The 23239-nt window shown below is 42.6% G+C and overlaps 1 protein-coding gene across 1 annotated transcript; it reads right to left on the bottom strand.

Annotated features, from left to right (window-relative positions):
- Positions 1 to 1425: 1425 nt before the first annotated feature.
- On the bottom strand, positions 1426 to 23130 carry elk4 (ETS transcription factor ELK4). The gene is made up of 6 exons (XM_060910047.1): positions 22943 to 23130; positions 17528 to 17742; positions 16717 to 17397; positions 7101 to 7289; positions 5313 to 5429; positions 1426 to 5152 (listed from the first exon to the last, which is right to left on the bottom strand). The coding sequence occupies exons 2-6, from the start codon at positions 17732 to 17734 to the stop codon at positions 5051 to 5053; spliced, it is 1296 nt and encodes a 431-aa protein (XP_060766030.1). The 5' UTR covers positions 17735 to 17742; positions 22943 to 23130; the 3' UTR covers positions 1426 to 5050.
- Between the last annotated feature and the right edge of the window lie 109 nt (positions 23131 to 23239).

Below are 23239 nucleotides of genomic sequence, written 5' to 3'. Positions count from 1 at the left end.
CCCTCGCTGTTCAGTGGTGAAGCACTGCATGCTTATAAATCTCTGCACAGTTATCTTTACAGAAATTCAGGATTTGTCAGGGACTCAGATGTGGCATCTTGTAAACAAGAAAATAATCCTCATTGGACGGGTAAGTCACTTAACTGACCAGCCGATTATAGAATAAGGTAATTCCAGCTGTAATTCCAAATCGTCTGTCTTGTTTCTGAGCTTAGTCAACAGGCCGGCTCTGCAGCCTCGCTTTTGCTTCCGATAACAACCCACGGAGACCCCGCTGGTCTCGCTATCTTGTCCGGAATGTTGTGCATGCGATGGAAATCGCTACAAACCGTCATTTTCTGCTGGAAACCAATGTCCAGTAAAGGCCAATTTATGCTGACAACCCAGTCCTCGCAGACAGTGTCTGCGTAGCCCCCCCACCTTCGCAGACGCTCTGCGCGCACCTCCCAAAAATTGTGACCACCGCAGAAGCCTCGCAGACACCGCCGCAGACAAGAGGGCTCTGATTGGTCCACTCTACCCGCTGTACACGCACTTCTACTTTCCCGGTTTGTTTTGTTTTCACGACCGGCATTTTTAAAAACACGAGCAAAGATGGAGCAGCATGAAGAGCGGTTGATTGAGGAAGTACGTACATCTATACGACTCCAGTTCTAGTCATTATAAAAAAAGTTCGTCATTATAAGTAACCGGAGGATAAACACTCCACTAACCACACCCACCAACTACTCCTAGCGACTTCGCGCCCCCTTGCGTTGTGCCGGTGAATAACATCGCGCACGCCTATTCCCCCGCTCAACAATAAATTACAACTGTCTGCGAAAGCCTTGTCGCAAGAGCATGCAGAGGCCTTAAGTCCGTACGGTTGTAGTGGATATTGAAGTCTGGTACAGACGAACAACACGCAAAAATACACAAAAAACATAAACGTGCACAGGTAGGGAGAGCTTGTAGCCGCAGCCGTTGTAGTAGAATTGTATATAGTAGGGTTTTCCAGAAGAAAAGGTAGAAGTAAAACCAGAAGTAGAAGGCGGAAATATGGCGTTTGACCAACAAGACGGCGTCTGTCACAATCTGGATCGGCTGTGACGTCACATGCAAGTGCTCCATTGCCCATGACTGAGCTCTTTGGAGAAACCAGTACACGTTAGGCACTAGGGCCTTTGAAGCCAACAGAGCAGCTGCTATTCATGAGAAGAAAGAGAGGAAGAAACAGCGCTCCACCTCTGTCTATTCCTTCCCCTGCAGCATCTGCGGCCGTGCGTCCAAAATCGGTCTTCGTTCCCGCATGAGGACCCACCTCGGCAAATGACTTGTCTGCCTGCTCTTCTGTCGAACCGACAGGAGAATCCATCATCGCTGTACTGAATTAAATGTCTGGCTTATTTTTTGGGGAGGGTTAACACAACAAACCTCAGACACGGCTTATTGGTTGCTTGTTTTTTCTTTTAATGTTTCTCCTTTTATTCCACATCCACAATAGCTATTAAGCCAAATCAACAGCTGTAAACATTTGCACGGGTTGTGACAGATTGAAAAAAACAATGGGACAAAACGTTAAACAGCATTTGTACCAAAATATTCCCCCCACCCCACCCCTTTTTACAGCTGAACATCATTTTATAAAGTGTTTAGGACTGGGCACTTTTCAAGGTAGTGAGGGAGGGGTGGCTTTTTTTTTCTCTCCTATCTGAATTCTTAAATTCGTTTATAGCTTATGGGCCGTAAATATAGTAAAAGATCAAGGTGCATAGAATCTTTTTATAGCAGGGAAAACAGAGGTACGCAAGGGTGTGGCTTATTTCATTTCTGAAATGGAATTGGGGAAGCCATGGCCTCGTGGTTAGAGAAGCAGCTTTGGGACCAAAAGGTTGCTGGTTCAATGCCCTGGATCAGCAGGAATGGCTGAAGTGCCCTTGAACAAGGCACCACCATGTCTGTCTAGATAAGAGTGTCTGTTAAATGTCATCTAATTGTTTTGAACATGGCTTAAGTGCCGCAGAGAAAATGAACAGTGAGAAATTATACACAAATATATTACACAAGTTTGGGAATGCTACAAAGGTGGAACACAAAAGACCTGATTTTTCGAAAGGAACAGAGAATATTTACAAGCAAGCAGACAAATGTAGAAAAACTATACAGAACAGGGTTTTTTTTTTGGGGGGGGGGGGGGGGGGGTTTAACTTCCCATCACACACATCATAATGAGGGTTGAATACTTCTAGGAACAAGGAATGCTCAAGTCTAATCATTAGCTTTAATAGTTGAAAGCGTACGGGAGGAAACTGGAGGTTGCAGCTATGAAAGAGAGCTTTCGTAATACACAAGATATCCACTTGGTTTGTAGCTATGTGGGGCTTTAAAAAAAAAAACTTAAAATCCACACACACACACAATTATCCCAAAATAAAAAGCATCATTTCTAAATTTCAGGTCCTTATGATCCTAAAATGTGTAGATTTGTAAAACAGACACAAATTATTAGCTTTAGTTAGCATGTGTTATGTACAGCTAGGTTTCTACCGTGTGGTATGTGGGTTTTGTTTTTTTCCTCTGTTTGTAAAGTCTGTAGCTCTGTAAAGCACCGAGGGCCAGAAAACTGACCACTGAGAAAGGAAAGATTTTAAAAAAAAAAAGTCAAACGGTGGAGAAAAATCATTTACTAATTGAATATATATACATAGCCCTTTAAAAGGTTTGAGCACATCAAGGTTTTTGTCAAATGGCTTTTCAATTTTTTTTTTTTGGCAATTACTAAATAAGCATTATAATGAGATTTAGCAGTTATTTGCTTTCCATTTATTCACAGAGGGGAAAGTTGTGTGGGTTTTTTTTAACTTTCAATTGTGACGTACATTAGCTAAAATCAAATCGATTTCATTTATTTAGCCTCTTTTCATTCATCTTTAGTATTATATTGCCCTTGTTCTTGAACCCACACTTTGAGCTCTGTACGTACTGCATAAGTGCTTGGTGTTTTGAAAGTATTTAACATACCTGAGACTCGGTCTGAGATGCTAAATAATTTCTGTTAATCTTTTTCTCTCCCACACATCTGGCGCTGAGTAACGCCGTGTGGCTGTGAATCCAGTTCTGTGTTTGAGTCATGGCTTAACGAGATCCTAATTCAACACTGAGATATAGAGGTAGGATTTTGCATTGTGCAACTATTAGATATGTATTTCCTGGATTTTAATCGTAGATATAGGACTTTGCTGGCTTCAGAAATATTTCAAACAAAGACGCCACGCTGTAAGTCTCGACTGCAGAGGGTGGAAATTAATGGAATGATGAACGTGCCGCTACAGCGTCAAATGTAAAAGGCAAATCTTTTTATATTTAATTTAGAAATATAGTTGATCTGCACTCATTAAAACTATACTCCATGGCTGGAACGTGCTACGAAAAAAAAACACTTTTGCACACGTTCAAACCACAGAGAAAACGTTCAATTTAAATGTAATTCAACTATAAATCTTTAATTTACAAACTCGATTGTAGGGACAAATTCTTCATTCCATAGAGGGGAGTTGAAATTTGTTGGTAATAAAACAAGGTCTCATTTCGACAGAATATTTACGCTACTAAGAGCTTTTGAATTTAATTTAAATTGTTCATTGGATCCAATCAAACTGAACATGCGTAGCTGCAAGTCCCTAAACCTGGATTAATATTCATCCTTCAGATTCAAGTTTGCACGTAGAAGAATCATGGATTCAGCTAAATTAAGTTTGACTTGATGTTGAATTTACATTTTAAAAAAAAAATTGTAGTGGCTTAAATATAACTTCTAGAAATGTCTATGTAAAATTACAAAAATAGTTTTGTAGATGAATCCTGGGGTTTTTTTTTTCTTCAAATAATTTGACACCTGACTTTAACTTGTCTTAAAACCACATGATATATAAATCCCTTTGAAAAATAGTAAGACTGCTAGAAACCCTATTTGAACAGTCGAGATATGATACAAAAATAAGCATCTGGCTGTTTAGAGTCCCTGTGTCGTCTTTTTAATAACCAAACTAGATTCCAACCTCTAGCTGTTTTCTGAAGAAACGTCTTTTGAGACCTCGTAAGTGCGTCGGTAAGTGACGATTGTTATGAGAAGGTGCTTTTCTTGTAGATCTATGGCAAGAGGAAAGGTGCAAAGTTTTTGTTCAAAATGTGTCTCATGTCCTTCCAAGTATGAAGGCAAAGAAATGAGACTGGGCCTCATGGAGAGGCCAGTAGAGTACCAGTCAAAAGTCCGGACGCACCTTTCACCTTTGAATTCGTCACTTCATGTCTTAAATGTAATGATGGGTGGAATAATTTTTTTTTTTTATACAAACTCTTACCATCAAATACTTAGCTCATATACTCAGTGTATGTAATGATATCCTAGTAGTGGAGTAGTCAATCGGAACTCGTATCCAGAACAATACGGATTAGTTGAATACGGCTGTTTCTCAAACTCTAACGAGGCATACCTGTTAATTGAAAAGCATTCCAGGGGACTACCTGGCTGGTTAAGATGCCAATAGCGTACAAAGCGTCAAGGTAAACTTTGGACATTTTTTTTTGAAGAATAGAAAAGCCAATGAGTAGAGCAGGGGTGTACAAACTTTTGACTGGTACTCTACCTCAGGCTGTAGACACATCGATACCTAAAAATATCAAGAGGAGGAACTTTAAACTGCTTGCTAGGGGAGTGAAAATACCAGCTCTGAGCGAGTACACTGCCCCGCTGGACAGGTTTGTTAAAATCAACTTGGTCTGGAGGAACCGGTATCGGTATCGATGCATGCCGGTGCAGAAACCTATAAAAAGAAAATCCCCATACCGTAGAGGAGTGAGAACCCCTAAAGAAATGCCTCCCTGCAGGCCGGTCTCCCCTCCTCTGTAAGGTTAACATGAATCTGTTTGAGCAGAGAGAACGCCATGACCACTGTCCTCTCCTCTCCTCTCCTTCCGGACTGAAGAAGGTCCTAAACACTCATCATACGGGAGGAGGGGGAGGTCATGGGCTGAGGACGAGTGTGTAAAGACAACCGGAGCAGTCTATTTTCTATGTCTTCTGTGGGTCTGGAGAGAGAGGGCCTGGTGTGTTTGTACCGTCCAGACTGTGGACCGGCACTGAGAACTGGGTGGAGCTCAGGACGGATGGAAACTGCGCAGAGATGTAAAACAAAAATGTACTTAAATTCTCAGGTTGCTTTCACTCCTTTAGTACAAGACAGACAGACTTTGAATTATTTGTTGTACATTATAAAAACTCAGCATGGTGGTTCACGCTGGATTAACAACAGACGAGCTGAAAGAAGACCCACCTGAAAGAGCGTGTGCGCGCCTTGCCTGCGGGCCGGGCTGATCGGAGCGACAGGACTGAGTGTGCTCCAGAAATGGATGTTGGAGAGCAGAGGACTTGGTGTGAGCAACAAGGGCGTCTACAACAAATGCAAATAAACCACACCATGTTAAACCACAGTAGTGTTGATTGATTTAATTTCCTGTATGAACAGTAGATTTATATTAATGCACTGGTACCGTACACAGTACTGTATGTTTTGTTACACTCAAACAATGCACAAAGAAGTCTTGATTTAGTTTTAGGACGCTCACCCAGGCATAACACAAATCTCATCTGTTGCATAACTTTAAAAAAAAAAAAAAGCCAGCTGAATGTTATCATGCAGAGCTGAGTGAATATCTGATCATAAAATCAGCCACTGTATAGCTGTAATGAGGTCATCGATCAAAGCGGCATTCAACCAAATCTCATCACAACCCTGCGGGCGACGATAACCCACCCGTGCAGCAGGTTTCACAGCAACCTCCAAAACTGGTGCCTTACTGCCATCTACTGTCAAACCTCTGACTGAGAATACTAGTCCCCATTACCATCAGTCTCTTGATGACCAAACTAATCAGGTTAATTGGCAAAATGAAGTATTTTTTTAAAAAAAAAGTGCATCCTAGACTACGTTCAGACTGCACCCTGAAACGACCCAGGCCGCTTGGATATGTGGTCCTAAATCCGATGCATATCCAATATTTTCACATGCGACTGCAGTCTGACCGGATAGGTCGCATTCATGCAACCTACACGTCACTATTCTGCGTTGGCTAATCCCACCTCTTTGATGGAAAACAACATTTGTACAGTTTTCAGAATTTAAATAGACTTTTTTATAGAATTGATCAAGCTAATGGTGGATTTGGTAGGGACCTGGATGTTGATCTGTTAGCCTGATTAAATAAAACAGTTTCTATAACTGATTAATAACTTAAACCATCCTGTATTACAAGATTGTTCTGGAAATTTCCAATAATTTGACACCTTCGGTCTCATTAGTCTGCTGCCCACATTAATCAGATTATTGTGTGAGTTCCACCGCCGCAAAAACCACATCGCCAGGTCTCGCCTCGTCTCCATCGCAAACTGCACTGGTGTTTCTGCACCTTGAGCCAGCGCTGAGAGAAGTTGCAGAATTCAGCTGGCTATAAACAATCTAAATAAATATGTGCAAATTATTAAGCCTGAATTAAGAGTTTGGTAATACAGCGGCCGTATCCCAAATGACTGCCTACTGAAGCTCGAGTGCACGATATAGAAATTAGAGAGACATTTAGGAGTCAACCCTCGTTACCAGGCTACACGTTTTCATTTCAGTTCAGAAACAAAAACACACACGAGACCTCACACTAACACTAACCAGATAATTAAACAAACAAACAAAAATCATTAAACATGAAGAGTGCGCTTTTTTTTGTTTACGTATTACGTAGATGTGCTTATTACGTGACAATTTGTGCATGCGGGACACTTTTGGGTCGTTTTCCGTTCATATTGGAGATCGCATACAAGTCTCATATAATTGGTAATGTGAACGGCCTAACAAAAAAATCGGATTTCACAACAAATCGGATATGGGTCGTTTCAGGTTGCAGTCTGAACGTAGTGCTAGAGTCTCGAAGCAGCACGAGAATTTGGAGAAAACTCTGAGATCTTCAGGCGACACTGCATTAAAAACAGATGCTACGCTACATTGTAGCCACTAGGTGTCAGTACAGTCCTCGGTGAAAATACCACCAGACGCAGACAGGACGACACTGACCTGCAAGAACGCCGGTGTCAGGGAGGCTGTCGGGAGCGACGGGCTGGACAGGTTGAGGGGACTCGAATCCGAGCTGCTCACCAACAGCGTGGGCATGAGCTCCAGCCCTCGGGGCTTCTTCGACGTTTTGCCGCTCAGACTCCGGTTCAGCGACAAGTCCGAGGAGCTGGATTCAGACGAGGGCTGAACCTGGGGCAAAAACATGTCGAGCTGTGCTTTTATCTTCAAAAGAGAATTTGATCATTATTAGGGTGCATCAGTTGCCCTCACTTTCATAAAATCTGCTGCATTTTTGTTCCTTTTCACCAATAAAGACATCCTGTAAAATTTTTTGACCAAAGTCTAATGGCGGCACCATGAGGTTCATTTTTTGCCAAAAAAACGCTTATTTTATGTTTTCGTGTAAGGTTTGAATCACAATGTTGGACTCCATTTATTGATTTCTTGTGACCCAGAGATCATGTTAAGAACCTTTGCAAGGGATTGAGAAGCATTAATGTGATTCATAATACAGTTGTATTGTTTAAAAGTAGTTGAACAATCGATTCAATGAACAGCTAAAACTCAAACTGTGCTTGAGAATATATTTAGAATATGGACTAAAAATGTGTATCTAAGATATTTGGTATACTCTATAAGGTGCCATAATGTTTCATGAAAAGTGATCGAAATTTTGTCATAAAAGTCATAAAATAGCAGCTTTTTCCATAACTTTGAGCTCCTGGTGCCACCATTAAACTTTTGAATTTTGTCAAAATATTTCACCCAGTGTGTTTTTTTACCAAAAGGAACATACAGGGCTTTCCACAAGCGCCGACTACACAATTAAGTCCAGCCGGCTACTTTAGTGACTATTTTTGTAGCCCACAGGCTCTAAATATTAATTTTCAATTTTAATAAAATTAAATGTTTATCTAACGGACTGACAATGTCAAACTGAACCGCACTCATTTAAGTTGTGATTCGCGCTGTTTGTACCGATAATAACCACAAACTCCCCGCTGACTTCGTTGATCAAGGGAGAGTAACTCATCCGCAGCCCCGACATGCAGTGCGTGCGCGCGCGCGCACGCACTCGGCGGAGGCAGTAGTGTGTCGGGGCCGTCGGAGGGAACAGAAGCAGAGATGACGCTTATTTTGTCTCCGGTAAACCAGTCTTCTCTCGTTCAATTACGTGCTGGCATCAAAAGACACCGTTAGTTGTAAATGAACCCAAACTGAGTGGTTGGAGTGTATTTTCATACACAAATGGAGAAATGTTCGCTGAGTGTGTAATTGTGTAGCCGCCACTGCAGACTGTTGTCGTTGTTAATTCATAGCATGCTCAGCTGCGTGAATGTGTCATGCACTGAAAATAAGAGATTTACAAGCCAGGAACGCCTCATGATGCAATACGCAAGAAAAGAAAGAAGATTTACTGCCATTTTACTTTGTATTTGAGTAAAGTGAATAAATAAATGGTCTGTGGAAAATACATTTAATCCTGGGAACTGCGTGCACAGGAGTTTATTTTGTGTTTACTCCCCCCTTCCGGCTGGCTACTTATTTATCATGGCTGGCTAGTATGAGCCTTAAGGCCAATTTATGCTGACAACCCAGTCCTCGCAGACAGTGTCTGCGTAGCCCCCCCCACCTTCACAGATGCTCTGCGCGCACCTCCCAAAAATTGTGACCACCGCAGAAGCCTCGCAGACACTGCCGCAGACAAGAGGGCTCTGATTGGTCCACTCTACCCGCTGTACACGCACTTCCGCTTCCCTACTTTCCCGGTTTTTGTTTTCACGACCGGCATTTTTAAAAACACGAGCAAAGATGGAGCAGCATGAAGAGCGGTTGATTGAGGAAGTACGTACATCTATACGACTCCAGTTCTAGTCATTATAAAAAAAAAAAGTTCTAGTCATTATAAGTAACCGGAGGATAAACACTCCACTAACCACACCCACCAACTACTCCTAGCGACTTCGCGCCCCCTTGCGTTGTGCCGGTGAATAACATCGCGCACGCCTATTACTCCCCGCTCAACGATAAATTACAACTGTCTGCGAAAAGCTATCTGCGAAAGCCTTGTCGCAAGAGCATGCTGAGGCCTTTAGTGGAAAGCCCTGACATAAAAACAAAAATGCATCATGATCAGAGGAACTTTTCATTTTTAGGGGGCAACTGATTCACCCTAATGATTATTTATAGCTGCTATAACATAAGTTAATACGAACTAACTTGTTCCACAGCATTATACGCGATTTTTTTTTTTTGATACTTGCTGCGAAATTGATGCTCGCCAGACTCGAATAATATATTTTAAGTGTTGCGTGAAGACAGAACACTAGCCAATGGCTTGCTGCTAAGTTTCACGATAAAAAAGCATACAAGTGATCAGATTCAAATGATCGTCCATCTCATCTCTACATTAAACGCAGTGGTGTGCGATGGTATCGGAGATCATACTGCTTAAAGAACTAGTATTGATACATCAAACATTTCATATGTTGGTTTAAAATTTGTTTACATGCGTGAGCCCTGAGAGAAATCCATCTGCCTTGATACAATCTTAATATAGGCATGTTAGGTGAAAATTTTAATTCAATCCACATTGCTTGAAACCGCGCTCACTGAACGCAGAACACCACGCGGTTCACAGAATTTAAAATATGCTTATCCGTTCTCGAGATATTGAAGAAACGGCTTAATTTTTAGAAAACTGATGTAATAGGTGTTAAGATCACATGGGCCTCATTAAAGCTAGACTGCCTTTCAGATTTTTCAAGTGTAGGTTTTAAAAACAATTTTCCCCGACACCTAATTATTTTTGTTTAGTGACTGAATTCAAATCACAGACTTCCAATTTTGTTAGTTTTTTCTAATAGAACAATTAATGAATTTATCTCCACGCGGCCCTAAATTCTCCGCTATTTTTTTCCTGCTTCATCACTACGTCATGCATCACATCACGTGGTGGGCTTTCGCCGTTCACGCAAGGCACTGTGGGATACAAATTTGAAACAGGAGAGAAAAACAGACGACGCAAATGTGCGAACGAAACGTGAAAGAAAGCGAGAAGACGTTATGTTATATACGAAGGACCAAACTAAGGGCCCGTCCACACGAGTACGCGGCCTCACCCAATACGCTGTCGTTTTGAAAAAAAATCTCCGTAAACACGGCGTCGTTTCCAGAAATATCTGGATTCACTGGAAACGACCCAAAACGCTGTAGTACATATGCCAGGCCTGTATGTGGTGCTGTGATGCCGCCACACCAATACACTAAAACCGGAAGAGAAGCCATGGAGCATGCGTATAAAGGTCACGCACTGTTTACAAACAAGCTCATTTGTTGTTCCTCGCAGTAATATAAAAGCAGAAGGCTTTGTTGTAGCAGCCGTAATCGACTGAGTTGTTTCTGCAGTACGAGCACAAGCCTGTAGTCCGCCATTGTTGTTGTTATGACGCGGCAGCGGCTGAGGTTAGAGAGGCGGGGCTTATACATCATCGTTTCTGAAAAAATCCACATTCGCCGGGCTATCCGGCGTTTTAGGATTTTCCCACTCTGGGACCCATTTTCAAAAAATACCGGTTTCACACCTCGAAAAAGCCAGATCCATCTGGACGCGAGGCCGAAACGATAAAGCATTTATGCGGATTCGACAAAAACGTACTCGTGTGGACGGGCCCTAATAAATATTGGCGCTCAGCGAGCACCTCGGTGTGACCAGCTGTTCGTTTAGCGACAGAACGATGGAACGGTCAGTGCACGGACTTCCTCTGTCTGCCTGACTGCGCGAAGCGAGCGAGTTCATGCACGTTATTTGCTTTAATCCACTCAAATTAAATAGCCACAGAATGGCCTGATATTTTGAGATATTACAGAAATAAATAGTGACCACATATCAGAAGGAACTAAATTTCACTGATTTTATGAAATCGAAAGGCCGTCTCGCTTTAAAAACTAAGGTCGTAAAATTAATTTTACGCCACTTGCCATTTACGCTTTACGGCATGCCGCAAAATGTTATCCAAAACATTAAGGCCCAATCCCAATTCTAATTTCTACCCCTTCCCCTCTGCCTTCCCCTCCGCCTTCCCCTTGGCCCTTCCCCTTGAAACTGAGCTACAAGGGATAGGGCTTGAAATTCAACCCTTACGTATTGGGATAGCCCTTCAACGATCGCATATGTCATCGCGTACCTCCGTCAGCGTTTACGTTAGCAAAACGCGACCAAATGCGTCATTGGCTGCGACCAGCCGCTACAGTCAGAGCCAGAGATCTCTGCTGGCAGGGTGTGATTTGTTAACTAACACCACTGAATGGGATATCTTTGGCGCTTCGTGCACCACATCCGACAGAATGAGGTGTCAGAACACTCATGTAAACAATAAAAGCGAGAATAACAGAACAAAACGTACGCAGTAAAGCAACCGAAAACAATACTCACTCCCAAAGCTTTTTAGCAGCAGCTTGGATTTCAGAAATCGCTGCTCATTCTCAGCTCGAAAGCGAATCAAGCGGCGTGTTTCCTCTGGATAACAACTTAAAACACGTAAATAATGGAGAAAATACATTTATGACAATCTTTCGCCGCGGGAACCGCCATCTTTCTGAAATCCGCATGAAATCTCGCTGAAATCCGCATGGCATTGTGGGAAATCACTCAAACCCCTTCGTTCGGAGTCAGCTCCAAGAAAATCTCCGTTTGGAGGGGTACAGAAGCCCTACCCCTTCCCCTACCCCTCCGCGTTAACTGGGATTGGGATACCCCTACCCCTTCACGTGAACGCGCAAAATGGAGGGGAAGGGCCAAGGGGTTGGTCCAAGGGGTGAAATGGGATTCGGCCTTAGGCTGTGTCTGAAATCGCTCACTATCTATAGAATTTTATATAGAGGACTATATTGTGAGCTTGTTCGTAAAACGTAAAAACACTGACGCTACTCTGCCGCACCAATATTTACGTCGTTACTGTCGCACAATTAAAACGTGCCGGATCAGTCGGCTGGTGGGTTTTCAAAAAAAAAAAAAAAAATCCATATTATACTGAGCGTATTTCCGACATTAATAAAAACAAAGTACTTTGTATCTGCTGCATCTTTCAGCTCTTTTAAATCAAGGCTGAACACTTTTCCTTCTTCGCCGCTGCCTTTTAATAAATCAACTTTGAGGCTTTTGATTAATTCCTCGCTCTGCACTGGAACTTTTATTCTTGTATTTTATCGGTCATTCTACTTTAGCTTATTTTCTCATCTCATCTCATTATCTGTAGCCGCTTTATCCTGTTCTACAGGGTCGCAGGCGAGCTGGAGCCTATCCCAGCTGACTACGGGCGAAAGGCGGGGTACACCCTGGACAAGTCGCCAGGTCATCACAGGGCTGACACATAGACACAGACAACCATTCACACTCACATTCACACCTACGCTCAATTTAGAGTCACCAGTTAACCTAACCTGCATGTCTTTGGACTGTGGGGGAAACCGGAGCACCCGGAGGAAACCCACGCGGACACGGGGAGAACATGCAAACTCCACACAGAAAGGCCCTCGCCAGCCACGGGGCTCGAACCCGGACCTTCTTGCTGTGAGGCGACGGCGCTAACCACTACACCACCGTGCCGCCAGCTTATTTTCTATTCTCTTACTATTTTAAATTGTACTTGAATGTCTGTTTAGTGTGTTTCTTCCTCTGTCCGTTCACCCCAACACACTACACATACATTATTGCCATTTTCCACGCCACAACTTATAAATTTGTCTCGCGCCCGCTGTCTAAAGGAAAAACAAACTACTGTTAGACTCGATCTAAAATACTTAAGAGCTCCTTATGAAACAGCTGTTCTTCCAGCGCGACCGCAATGCATGATGGTACGAGGGCAAGTCAAAAAGTTCTAAGACAAATTGAAAAAAATCTTTATTTATGAAAATAAAGCTATTTCTCTACATATCCTCCATTTAAGTCTAAACACTTCTGCAAGCAATGTTTCCATCGGAGAATTCCTTTTTTTGAATTCCTTCTGACTTACCCTCGTGTATACTGCTTGGTTAGTGACCATCAGTTGTACACTACGTTCCACAGTGCTTTGTGAGATACGAGTCCACTATATAGGGTGTAATAATTCAGACAGCGCTACAAAACGGCGAACTCACCATGTAGTTCACTATATAGTGAGTAGTGAACAATTTCAGACACGGAGAGTATGTTTATATGCGTAATAAAAAACAAACAAACAGGATTTTAAGAAAATCTGTATTAAAAGATACAGCATATTAAAAGGGGTGTTCACACGGCAACTTTTACTCCGGTGTAGCACCGGGGCTGCCCCGGTAGAGCGTTCACACGGTACAAAGTTATACCGGTGTAGCTCCTGAAAGCTGCTTAAACCGGTGCAAATCTAACCCTGCTCGGGAGGTGGTTTAAGAAATTTACTCCGGAGTAAATGCTAGTTTGCGGGGCAGCACCGATATAAAATGGGACGTCTGAACGCTACAGGGGTAGACTCGCTACGTGCGAGGAGATTTGATTACATACGGGCATTGCATAATTTGCATCCTGGTATTTTGCGCTTCCAAAATGGCGAATATCAACAACAACAGAACTGCGTGTCTTCCAGTGTTGCCAGATTGGGTGGTTTTAAGTGCATTTTGGCGGATTTGAACATATTTTGGGCTGGAAAACGTCAGCAGTATCTGGCAACACTGGTGTCGTCATCCACGTTGTTTTCCCGGCGCTTGGTGATGCCATGACAACCGTAGTCTGGCTAACGCGACTTCAAAGCTCTACGAGCTATTGGTCTGGCCAAGATATTAAGCCCAACCGTTTCCCAGAGCCCGTGGTTGACCCGCCTCCCTGAAATGCCTCAGTTTGCTACTGGTCGAAGCCAGAAAAGGCTGTGACGAAGCTTAAACCAATCACATCACTCTTTCCTCTGACGTATGTGACGCGACGGGGCTAAGTGGTAGATTAAACTCTTACCGAAGCCGGTCGGGAGCAAGGCGAAAACGTCCTTCCTTTCAATAAATACCTCCAGGGCTGCTCTTTGCTCCGTTTTCAATGAGAACTTGCTCCATGTTCGTAATGTTTCTAGTGAATGAAGCGCTTCCGGCATAGATTCTGTAAGCAATCTATGGCTTCAGGTCGCAGTTCTACTACGTCAGTGCCTTGAACACGCCTCTACCCAGGGCCGTTGGAGATGCTCAAAGCTGATTGGTTCCCGATTTTTCGGGAGCTTGGAAGAGCTGTAGATAGCTTGCCTGGCCAGACTAAGCTCGCAACAGGCCCTCGTGTTGCGTCACGCTTAGGATGGGCGGGCCCAGGCTATGACAACCGGGAAAAGGAAGTACATTTTCACGCATGCGCATATTTCATTTCCGCATTATTACTATCGTATAGCACGGTCGCAAAAACTGCCGTGTGAACGCAAGTGAGGCTGCACCGGTGCTAACACGTTTCTCTCTAGTAAGCAGGGTTGTGACGTGTGAACGCTCCACAAAATTTACACCGGTATTAGGGTTGGGCGGTATCCAAATTTTGATCCCTTTAAACCGTCTCTGTGTTTTCCCGGGGTATACGGTATTACCGAGAAAAAAATAATATTTTGTTTCGGCCTACTGTGTAACGTGCGCCTATGCCTCAAATGTACTATATAAAAGCAGCATAGCGAATTGTGTGCATTGTGGTATGGATTAAGCAGCAAAGCGAATTTTGTGCATTGATGAATGGATTAAGAGATATTTCAAAGCATCACGCAACTCTTCCTTCATCTTGAAAATAGCATTCAACTGTCGTTTACACATGTCTGCGTTGAAACGCCATTTGCAGCACTATTTCACCTGCTCCATCAAAAAAAAGTACACGATGAGCAGGATCATACCCTTTCAAGCATGGGAAATAAAAAAAAGAAAAAGAATCAACCAACACCCAAGTCCGTTTAGACTGCGCGATAAACCATATTCTTCAGCGCAAATGAGGCGAACCTAATTCAAATGCGTGATAGCTGCACAAGGCAAAATCATATGGGCCCACGTCATGCCATGGCGGGGAAATTAATAATCAAATGGCCTTACCTTGCTTAAAACGTTGTCTCGATCACATAACTCCTTACAATTATTCCACTTAAATCCATACGGTTTAACACACCCAACAAAGATAGCAAGCGCATTGCTAATTCCCACCAGAAACCTAACAGTTTACGCTACGATGTCTTCTTCTGTTTCTTCAGTAGATGACATTTCAAACGTTTATTACCCTCATCCCAAATGTCATACGTTATATTATTTTACCTTGTTACTCATGTAACCTACTCAAAACACAACTCATTGGAGAGATCTCGTGGAAGTGGAGTACCCCAGGCTATGGTGCGCCTTAGGGGACATATTAGATTTTTCGTTTGGTTTGAAACCAAAATACTGCCACACTGCCGATGTTGTTTTTTTTTTTTGCCACTAACTCGTTATCTTGACTTGCCATCTTTCAACCGCGGTCTCAGTCTCTTTTTTTTTTTTTTTAGATAGGACAGTATAGAGAGACAGGAAATGAGCGGGGGAGAGAGAGACGGGATCGGGAAATGACCTCGGGTCGGAATCGAACCCGGGTCCCCGGATTTATGGTACGGTGCCTTAGCCATCTGAGCCATGACACCCCCGGTCTCAGGCTCTTGCGAAGCTTTCTGTCAGACTCCAAAATGTCACGCAGGGTTGCCATGGTAACGACATAAACAACCCTGCACGCGATGAAAACTTCTTTAGGAAATTGATAGAATTAGTGAAAATACGATCACACAGTTATTCGGGATGATCTTCAATTTATTATTTTATATTATGACCTCATGTACTCCATATTTATTTAGATATTATATATTTTTTTAAAATGACGGTAATGAGACCGATACCGTTGGTACTTTTGGATACCTCGGGATACCTTCTTACCGTAATACCGCCCAACCCTAACCGGTATAAGATATATCGCAACAAAATACATCGATGCAAATATGTGCCATGTGAACACCCCTTAAATGTATTACTTTCTTAACCGAACAATGTGCGCCTACTAGCTCTAAAGGCGGGAGCTACAGTACCGGATACAAGTTAATGAAGATATGACGGCTAACGAGAGCGAGAATAAAATGTCAGATCTAGGTCTAATAAACCCACCGGCTTCGTTGAAAAGCAAGGGGTGGAACGATTTCACGTTTTCAGCGGGTAAACAGGACGTAAACACTGCCATGTTCAAACACCTTATAACGGTAATACAACTGATTATGAGTACTGATTGTTGATTTAATTATTGAATGCGTGCTAACTGCCAAATATTTTTAGGACAAAATCTTAGCGATATGGACAAACCAAACTGTTTTATATTTTGCATTTATAAATACATTTCCGTTTTAAAATATTCCCGGTGTTATTCTGGTCAGTATGAAATATAGCTTGTGTGCCAGAGTTTCATGATGTGTGTTTTTTTTTTTTAAATAAATAAATGTTTCTGCCATTACATCTGTGTTAAGAGTCAACCGATCGTATCGTATCAGAGCTTCATTACCGATACTCACCCTGGTATAAACATCTCACCTGAATGATTCTCCTAAAATGAGTGAATATTATAATATATATATGATATGATGTATACCTGGAGCTGCAGCTCGGTGGGCTGAGAGGAAACCGATTCGACGTCCGTGTCGATGATCAGCTCCTTGGAGTCGGCGAGTGTGCTGGGGGAGGGCGAGGAACATCCCAGAGAAGGAGAAATCCCTGAGAGGATGATGTTTATTGGTGCTGCGTCAGTACTAGAGTTCGCCTCGAACGGTGTGGTGGGAGTGAGCTGCTCTTCCTCCGGCTCGGACATCTGGATCGGGGGCTGAACGGACTGCGCAGGCGGACTCAGCTTCTCCGTCACGGTCTGCGTCGACGCCCTTGTCGGAGGCGAAGTCCCGAATTTGATGACGGACGGAGGCTGCGCGGCTTCCTTCTTCTCTGCCAGCTTCTCTCCGGGGTTCTCCATCTTGATGGACTTGAAGAGCTGCGTTCCTGATTGGAGAGAGGTCAGCGTGAAGGATGTGTACAGACCTGAGTGGATGTAGTCGTTCCGGCTGGACGATTTGGACTGGCTCGGAGCTGTGCCGCCTGGTTTGAAGGCGTCCTTGGCGGGTTTGTTGCTGGTGGGTTGGCCTTTGTTTGGTTGTTGCTCGGGAGAAGGAAGGGGACTCGCTTCGGTTCCGTCGACTCGGGCTGCGTAATCGGCTTTTAAAATGTCCGGATAGGAGACGAAGCGGTATACAAACTTCTGGCCGTTTACTTTCTTAATTATGTTCTAGAAGGAAAAAAAAAAGTTTACTCAGAAGAGAAGCTATTTCCTGAATGGATTTGTGTACAGTATCGTTAATGTTGTACCTTCCATCACAGTTCCTGACTACAGCTCCTCATCTCCCATCAGTACGTACCTTGTCGTAGTAGTAGCGCAGCGCCCGGCTCAGCTTGTCATAGTTCATGCTGGGCTTGTTCTTGCGAGCGCCCCACAACTTGGCCACCTGCTCGGCCTGCAGCAGCTTGAACTCGCCGTCCTCATTGGTCCAGCAGATGAGCTGCTTGTTGCCCGGATCCAGCAGCAGCTGCAGCAGGAACTGCCACAGGGTCACTGAGCTGTCCATGCTCTCCTCTACGAGGCAGGAAAACGTCCAACATTACATATAACCACCTTGTGTAGTTAGCTAGTTGTAAAACATCACAAAGGCAACAGACAGGCGTAGGTTTCCCGATAACGTTGCCCTTTAGAGCTAAAGTGCGACTTTAAAGACGCTCTTAAGCAGCGAACGTTGTCTCTGTACACGGTTTTCCCGGACTCACTTGTAAAGAGGAGTCTTAAGAGCAACATTACAAAGAGCGTCTTTGCAACGCATGTCCCTGATATAGGCGTTACTAGTTGCGAAAGGTATTCGTACTGTAGTTGCTGAAGGCATTAGCAGTTGCTAAATCCAGCCGATGAGGTCACAGGGCGTTTTTTTTTTTTTAACCAAAAAACAATGAAATATATATATTAAAAAAAAAGTGTTTAAAATATGTTATGTTGTATCGTAATTAAGCATTACATTAGCATTAATGTGGTAATTAATAATTTAAACTTTTTTTTTTAATTCCAAACGTGTTTTTAATTAAATAAACAAACTTCCACATGAGGGGGGACGAGGAAAGCCCACCACGTGATGTGATGTGATGCATGATGTAGTATCTTGTATTGGGTCATGGTGAAGCAGGAAAAAACAGCTGAGAATTCAGGGCCACGTGGCGCTAAATTCATTAATTGTTCCATTAAAAAAACTAAAAAAATTGGAAGTCTGTGATTCGAATTCGGTAGCTTTTGGTCCATTAAACAAAAATAATTGGGTGTCGGGGAAAATTCTTTTTATGACCTACACTTAAAATCTGATCAGGCCAAGAAAAAATAATTGTTTGTTTCCGGTTACCCGACCGACCGTTTAAAAAATGCCCCGACCCTAGACTTTTTTGTTAGATGTTTAAAAAAAATGTATTTTCGCCGACCAACGATAAATTTTGAAAAAAAAAAAAATCTGCATTACGATTTGCATAATATTGTCGATCTGACAAGTGACTAATTCTAAAACGCATATATCGGACAAGAAACACTCATTGATTTCTCACAGCCTCAATCTGACGTCATGACCTCTTTCCGGGAAACTCCGGCTTGTGTTGTACACAACGCTAGGCATCATGGCGGCCAACGAAGTGTTCTCGATTACCGTGATCGGTTGCGACTACACGGAAGATTGTAAGACAATAAGTTCATTTTATAAGTTTTCAACTGTAAAAGAACTCTACGAACATTATCATCCTCCGCTGGACGAGTCATGCAAACAGTATACACACAGCGCCCAGGCTAACGGCGGTATCGATATCACGATGGAAGTCACGTTGGAAAGCCTGCTCAGCAATTTTGGCTTGCGGGCACTGACATTTGAATGTAAACAGAAGCCGGAGTTTCAAAAAATGTTAGCTATCAAAACAAAAATACTAAAAGTACACGAGGACGCAAAAGTAGAGGCAACAAAGGTGACAAATAATGCCACACCTAAAATTTATTTTAAAAAAAAAACTACCTACCCGGTATTTTGTGTGATAAAAAAAAAAATAAATAAAATAAAATAAAAAGACCTACCTACCTACCCTATTTTTTTTCAAGATGTAATAGGAAACAAACAATTATTTTTTCTTGGCCTCATAACTATACCTGATTTTTGATAAACTTTTTTCACTGCTTTCCTTTCAGTGAAAAAGTAAATACATTGTGATAAAAAGGTTATGGTCAGGACAAGTGAAAAATCTCGCTGCTTGTCCTTCTTCTTCTTTTGGCTGCTCCTGATTAGGGGTCGCCACAGCGGATCTTTCGTCTCCATTGCTCCCTGTCTTCCGCATCCTTCTCTACCACACCTGCCACTTTCATGTCCTCTCTCACCACATCCACGTATCTCCTCGTTTTCGTTTGCCTGGCAGCTCCATCCTCAACATTCTCCTTCCAACATCTCTTCTCAGGATGTGCCCATACCATCTCAGTCTCATCTCTCTTAGCTTCATTCCCAAGCTCTCTACATGTGCTGTCCCTCTGATGTGCTCGTTCCTTATCCTGTCCAACCTCCCATCGCGAACCTTAACATCCTCAACTCCGCCACCTCCGACTTTGCCTCCTGTCTCTTCGTTAAGGGTACGGTCTCCAATCCATACATCACAGCTGCTCTCGCTACTGTCTTATACATCTTACCTTTCACTTTTGCTGGGACTTTCCTATCACAAATGACTCCCGAAATCCTCCTCCAACTGCTCCACCCTGCCTGCGCTCTCTTTGGCTACATCCACACGACAACGGCAACGAGATTTAAAAAATATATATATATCGCATCCACATGGGCAACGGATCAGTAAAATATCAGGTACATATGGCAACGCAACGCTTGCTGAAAATGATGCAATACACATGCCACACCTCTAGGGGCGCTGTAAGACGGTCCCATCGGAGACACCACAACAATAGAAGAAGTAAGGACGCATGCGCATAAACTATTATGCGCGAGACTTCATATTAGCCACAAAGTCAGAAAAATCTGTTCGTAAAATTACGTTATAATGACCAAATACAATGAAAAGTATTTTTCCAGTCTCACCTGTGAAAGGTAATCCCATGTGATCTCGTTTGGACGGTAAACCTGTTGGTACAGTTAAACGCAGCACATGAATGAGGCATCTTTATTCTCCGCTTTGACCCATCCAATATGGCGGCGAGGATGACGTATGATTCTACGCGGAAGGCGGCGTCTTTAATGGTCCGGAATAAATTGAATGCTACACGTTGATGGATTAATTTGTTCTTCTACGCCCTTTTTGAGGAATGCATTGTAGGACTTAAACCAACATCTGAAGAGGTGAGATCGCTCCTTTTTTTTCCCTATTTTTGCTGGCGGGATTGACTCACTCTCTCTCTCTCTCACTTTGCACCATTACACAATAAATATTCACAGTGAAAATATTTTGTAAGCGCGTTTCATGAACCAAGTTATAGGATTTGTTGACAACTCGCATCGAGTTCGTTACACTTCTACCCGGCGTGAAGCACATGTGGTTGTGACGTCGTCGTAAACAAATCCGTTCTACTCATCCAGACGACTTCGCAACGGCGCCGTTGCCAGATCTTTCCACTCTGGAACCCGTTCTCAAAAGATTTCGTTTTGGGGCACCCAAAACACCGGTGCCGTGTGGACGCCAGGCCGAAACGATAAACAATTTTATCAGATTCACCTGAATCCGTTGCCGTGTGGACAGGGCCTTTCTCACCTCACTATCGCAGCCCCCGTTTTCCTGCACGGTTGACCCCAGGTACTTGAATTCACCAACTTTCTTTACGTCTACTCCTTGCATCTGAGCAATTCCAGCGTTATGGACGTGACACTTGAACTCAAAATGGCAACAAATGACCCAGTGCATGTTTTATTGTCTCCCAGTATTTAAACAGGTGTTGCATATTTTAAGGCTGTACCATACTGGAGAAGTGATCGAACAAGAACAATTCCCATAGTACATCTAGGGCATGTCAGAAAATGCCAATAAAAGATGCGTTATGGACGTGACAGAAAAAGTATCACTTTTCTTGGGTGACTGTACATTTTTATCAAACTCTGTGAAATTGTAAACCTAATGTCGAAATGGAGATATCCGTTTGATAGAGGGGTCCAAGGTGAATATTAAAAAATCTTTGTTTAAAATATTTTGTATTTCATGCAGAGTTTCGGAAGGAAAAGTCAGCGTTATGGATGTGACGAAATTCCGTTATGGATGTGACGTGTCTGAAATAGACATGGCATATGTTTAGAAAATCAGCAATTTAACCACCATAACCCTTTGAAAAACTCTCTAAATATCAGCTAAAACTATCAAAGTTCTTAAATAATATTTAGGATGGCTATTGTTTTGCTGTTTTGTGGATTTTAGCATACATTTCTGTGGCTTGTGGGAATAATATAGAATTGTACATGATCAAAGTTGATTTTAGCTTGGGTTTTACATTATAAGAAAGAAAGACTGACAGTGACATATTAGGTTGGTTACAAATTGGTTCAACTTATTCACATCTGTAAAATACAGGCCTAGGTGAGATCTCTGGGAGTGGTTTTGATGTATTACATGCTGCTTTATTTTTGCATGGTGAGGTTGACATTTACATGGAATTGCCCATCTTCACTACACTCTCATCCCCATCGTAAATACATCGTAATAAAAAGGTTACGGTCAGGACAAGTGAAAAATCTCGCTGTTTGTCCGACTGGATTAAAAAGTTAACGTCGAGGCCTGGTTTTATTCAAACGGCGGTGAATTTCTTGCAGTAGCTCCGGCGTGGAACCGGTTCCAGTGGAAAAGGGCTCGTCTTGGATCAGTGCATCCTTACACCTTTTTAGTTTCTTCAAGCTCCATTACATCCTTGTGGATTTCAGGAAAGGTTTAGAACGCCTTTAGAAAGTTAGAAACCATCCCAAGAACCCTACAGTCAGTGGACACACATGTTTTGTAATTATATAGTAATTACTCCAACCTCAGGGACTCACCTCACTCAGGTCATTCAAATGAATGGCCAGTGAAACTGAACGTGTTCATTTAGATGATGATTTCTATACAACACTGCAGGTCTAATGCTTTAAATTAGATTCAAATGGACAGCTAGGTAGAAATAGTATTCTCTTTTAGACCTGGATTAACATTAACCAACTGGATAAAACACCTAACACGAGATAATATAGATAGTAAAAGTGCACACGTCGCAAACTTCTGTGACCAAAGTTCACTGGCGAGCTAGCAACTCAGTTAGCTAATTAGCCAGCCTGCACAACAATTAGCCATGTATAGCCTGTTATACATTACTGCCTGTTTAAGTTAACCATTTTGTATAAGATAAAAAAAAATAAAAATACTGTTTGAGGTTTTCAGTTTCCATACAGCTCCAAAACAACTATCAGCTAACTAGCAAACACTTAGCGCGCTAGCTAGGTAAGACTTGCTAACACTTAGCGCGCTAGCTAGGTAAGACTTGCTAACACTTAGCGCGCTAGCTAGGTAAGACTTGCTAACTCAGCTAGCTAAGACTTACTAACTCAGCTAGCTTTCCAGGTAAACAAAACCAGCCACTTAATACTCACAAATACAACACTAATATTTATTCGTTTTTGTTTTTCTGCAGCGAGCCGATAAATTTGGACAACATATTTCGCACTGGGATTAGCTAGCTAAGTAGCTTAGCATCTCACCTTGCTAGCTACGCTAAGTTAGTTATGAATATTCCGCTCAATTATTCATCAGCATACCTGCAAAATTCGATCCATCCAAAATATTTAATTTCTCACGTCGTAAGAAAAAAAAAACCCACACAAAAGCAACCTTCAAACCATGTAAAAGACCAAAACTCGAAAATTATTATTTAGTTTTAATAAACCCATCCTAATGTTTTCTCTCAAACCAAAAACAGGAAGTTCTGCACTGAGTGAAGCCACGATATGGGCTGTATCCTAAATCCCTCCCTACTCCCTACACATAGTACACTTTACACAGCACAGAGTAATACCTCTAACGCCCTAAGAAGTGCACTTTGTTATAATTCACCG

This window comes from Neoarius graeffei, chromosome 26, assembly GCF_027579695.1.
Source record: "Neoarius graeffei isolate fNeoGra1 chromosome 26, fNeoGra1.pri, whole genome shotgun sequence".
NCBI lineage: Eukaryota > Metazoa > Chordata > Actinopteri > Siluriformes > Ariidae > Neoarius > Neoarius graeffei.
Note: the sequence above shows the minus strand (reverse complement) of the source record. Positions and strands in the feature narration are given on the sequence as shown.